The sequence below is a fragment of the Crocodylus porosus genome, unplaced genomic scaffold, assembly GCF_001723895.1.
Source record: "Crocodylus porosus isolate Cpor-Errol unplaced genomic scaffold, CroPor_comp1, whole genome shotgun sequence".
In the NCBI taxonomy this organism is placed as follows: domain Eukaryota; kingdom Metazoa; phylum Chordata; order Crocodylia; family Crocodylidae; genus Crocodylus; species Crocodylus porosus.
Window position 1 is genome coordinate 52,252,831 of NW_017728949.1, and position 2,042 is coordinate 52,254,872.

Here is a 2,042-nt window from a genome sequence, read left to right on the forward strand (position 1 = left end):
GGCGCCCGGCTGGGCCGCGACCCGCAGCTCCCCGCACGGCCGCCCGCCCGCGTCCAGCAGCGCCAGCGTCTCGGCGAACAGGCAGGGGCCCAGCTCCGCCGGCCCTGGGGGGAGGCCGGGTCACCGCCGCGGGCGCACGGAGGCGCGGGGCACCCCCCCCACTCCTGCCTCGCGCGAAACCCCTTCCCCCGAGACTCCCCCGCCGTCGCGTGCGCGCCGGGACGGGGGGCTTGGCCAGCCCCTAGCCCCCCCCCGCTGCGACCCCATCTCCCAGCATGCTCTTCTTCGAGGGGGTCGCCCGGCAGGACAAGGTGATCCCGTGACGTGGCTCTGCGTGACGACGCCCGGCAAGGACGCAGCAGCAGCCCGCGGGGCGGCGTCACGCGTGGCGCGGCACCCACCGAGCAGCGACAGGAGCTCCAGGGCGGCCCGGCTCGGCGCGGCCGCCATCCCTGCGGGACACGCGGGGCTCAGCCCGGGCCGCGGGGCCCCACGCGAGCCGCCCAACGCCCTCGTCCCCGAAAATGCACTCCACGCGAGGCCCCCAGGGTCGGGGACCGCCCCACGCACCTAACACCCTCCGGCACCAGTGTGTCCAACCGTCGCTTGGCAACCGCGCGCGCCCGCCTCTTAAAGGGCCAGGAGCAGTGAAGCGGCTTGTGCCGCTCCCACGCGGGACACGGGGATGGGCGGGGGGGGGTGTACAGCGGGGCCGCCTGAGCCCAGGCAGCACCGTGGGCCCCCCACGAGGGCTTCACCCTGGGCTTGAGGGCCCCTGTGCACCACTCTGAGCCTGGTGTAAAACCTGTCCATTTATTAGCATTGCAACCCCCCAGGGCTGAGCAGCACCTGCAGTCCCCGCCCCCCAGCAGCCCGGCCACCCGGGGGGGGGAGCAGAGTGAAGCCAATCAGCTCCCCTTGCCCCCCAGGCCCAAGGCCCCCATAGCTGCCACATGTGCTGCCCTGGCTCTGGGGCTCCAGGGGGGAGATGTGTCCATCCCCCCCAGCTGCTACAGGCCCAACACACCCCCTCCGGGGACCCCACACAGACGTGGGGGGTCTTCTGAGGGGCAGCCTGCAGGGTCAAAGGTCAGAGTCCTTGCAGGAAGCGGCTGGGCCTGGAGGGGGGGCGCCCCTGCCCCCCCAGCAGCGCTAAGGGGCCCTGTAGTGGTCCTTGCGCCGGCGCAGCTCGCCCAGCACGCGGGCGCGGAAGGCGGCGCCGTCCTCGCTCCCGCGGCGCCGCAGCCCCAGCGCCGCCTGCACCTCGGGGCTCTGCGTGCGCAGGAAGGGGTTGTAGGCGCGCTCCTCGCCCAGCGTGGACGGGCACTGGGGGCGGGCGGCAAGGGTCAGGGGCTGCCTCTGGGGTGGCACCGGGCAGCCCCCGGCCCCCGGCCCCCCTCACCGTGCTGCGGTGCTCCAGGCGCTGCTGCCCAGCCCAGCGCAGCTTCTGCTCCAGCTGCGGGTTGTCGGCGTCCAGCAGGCTGGCGAAGCCCAGGCACTCCAGCGCGTACTCGTGGCCTGGCCGGACACGGGCGTCAGGGGGGGCCGGACACCTGGGCTCCAGCTCCCGCCCCCAGACGCTGCCCCCCGCCACTCACCAGGCCACAGCAGCGTGTCCTCGCCCAACGCGGCAGCCGTGTCCAGCGATGCCAGCATGGTCTCCGGGGTGCCCTCGAAGATGCGCCCTGCCACGGGGGTCAGTCTTCAGGGTCCCCTGCACACGGGGGTCCCCCCCACCCTGCTCCAGATGCCCACAGGCTCCCGGGGGTCCGAGGGCCCTGACTCACCGCAGCCGGAGAGGAAGAGCAGGTCTCCGGAGAAGAGGCAGGGGGGAGCGGCAGGGGGGGTGCCATCCAGCACGTAGATCATGTGTCCCACCGTGTGCCCAGGCGTGTGCCGGGCTGTGAAGCGCAGCTCGCCCACACCGATGCGTGCCCCATCCAGCACCGGGCTGGGTGGGCACAATGGGGAGGGTGAGGGGGGTGAACCCGCTCCTGAACCGGCCCCCCCCAGCTGCCTGTGGCCACACGCACAAGGAAGCC

At 74.0% G+C, this 2,042-nt stretch overlaps 2 protein-coding genes across 2 annotated transcripts in view; both read right to left on the reverse strand.

Moving 5' to 3' along the window:
- CATIP (ciliogenesis associated TTC17 interacting protein) overlaps positions 1–450 on the reverse strand; it is a gene marked incomplete at its 3' end in the record, with an annotated part of 1,996 nt that extends 1,546 nt beyond the window's left edge. The window contains exons 1-2 of the mRNA XM_019553555.1: positions 402–450; positions 2–116 (exon numbers count right to left, since the gene is read on the reverse strand). Of these exons, the coding sequence (XP_019409100.1) occupies positions 2–116; positions 402–450 (164 nt within the window). The remainder of the gene's footprint in view (position 1; positions 117–401) is intronic.
- Positions 1–2,042, reverse strand: part of LOC109322506 (probable hydrolase PNKD) — a 14,864-nt gene that overhangs the window by 9,249 nt on the left and 3,573 nt on the right. The window contains exons 3-6 of the mRNA XM_019553557.1: positions 1,788–1,994; positions 1,599–1,685; positions 1,403–1,518; positions 1,052–1,326 (exon numbers count right to left, since the gene is read on the reverse strand). Coding sequence (XP_019409102.1) covers positions 1,153–1,326; positions 1,403–1,518; positions 1,599–1,685; positions 1,788–1,994 — 584 coding nt within the window. The 3' untranslated portion in view covers positions 1,052–1,152. The remainder of the gene's footprint in view (positions 1–1,051; positions 1,327–1,402; positions 1,519–1,598; positions 1,686–1,787; positions 1,995–2,042) is intronic.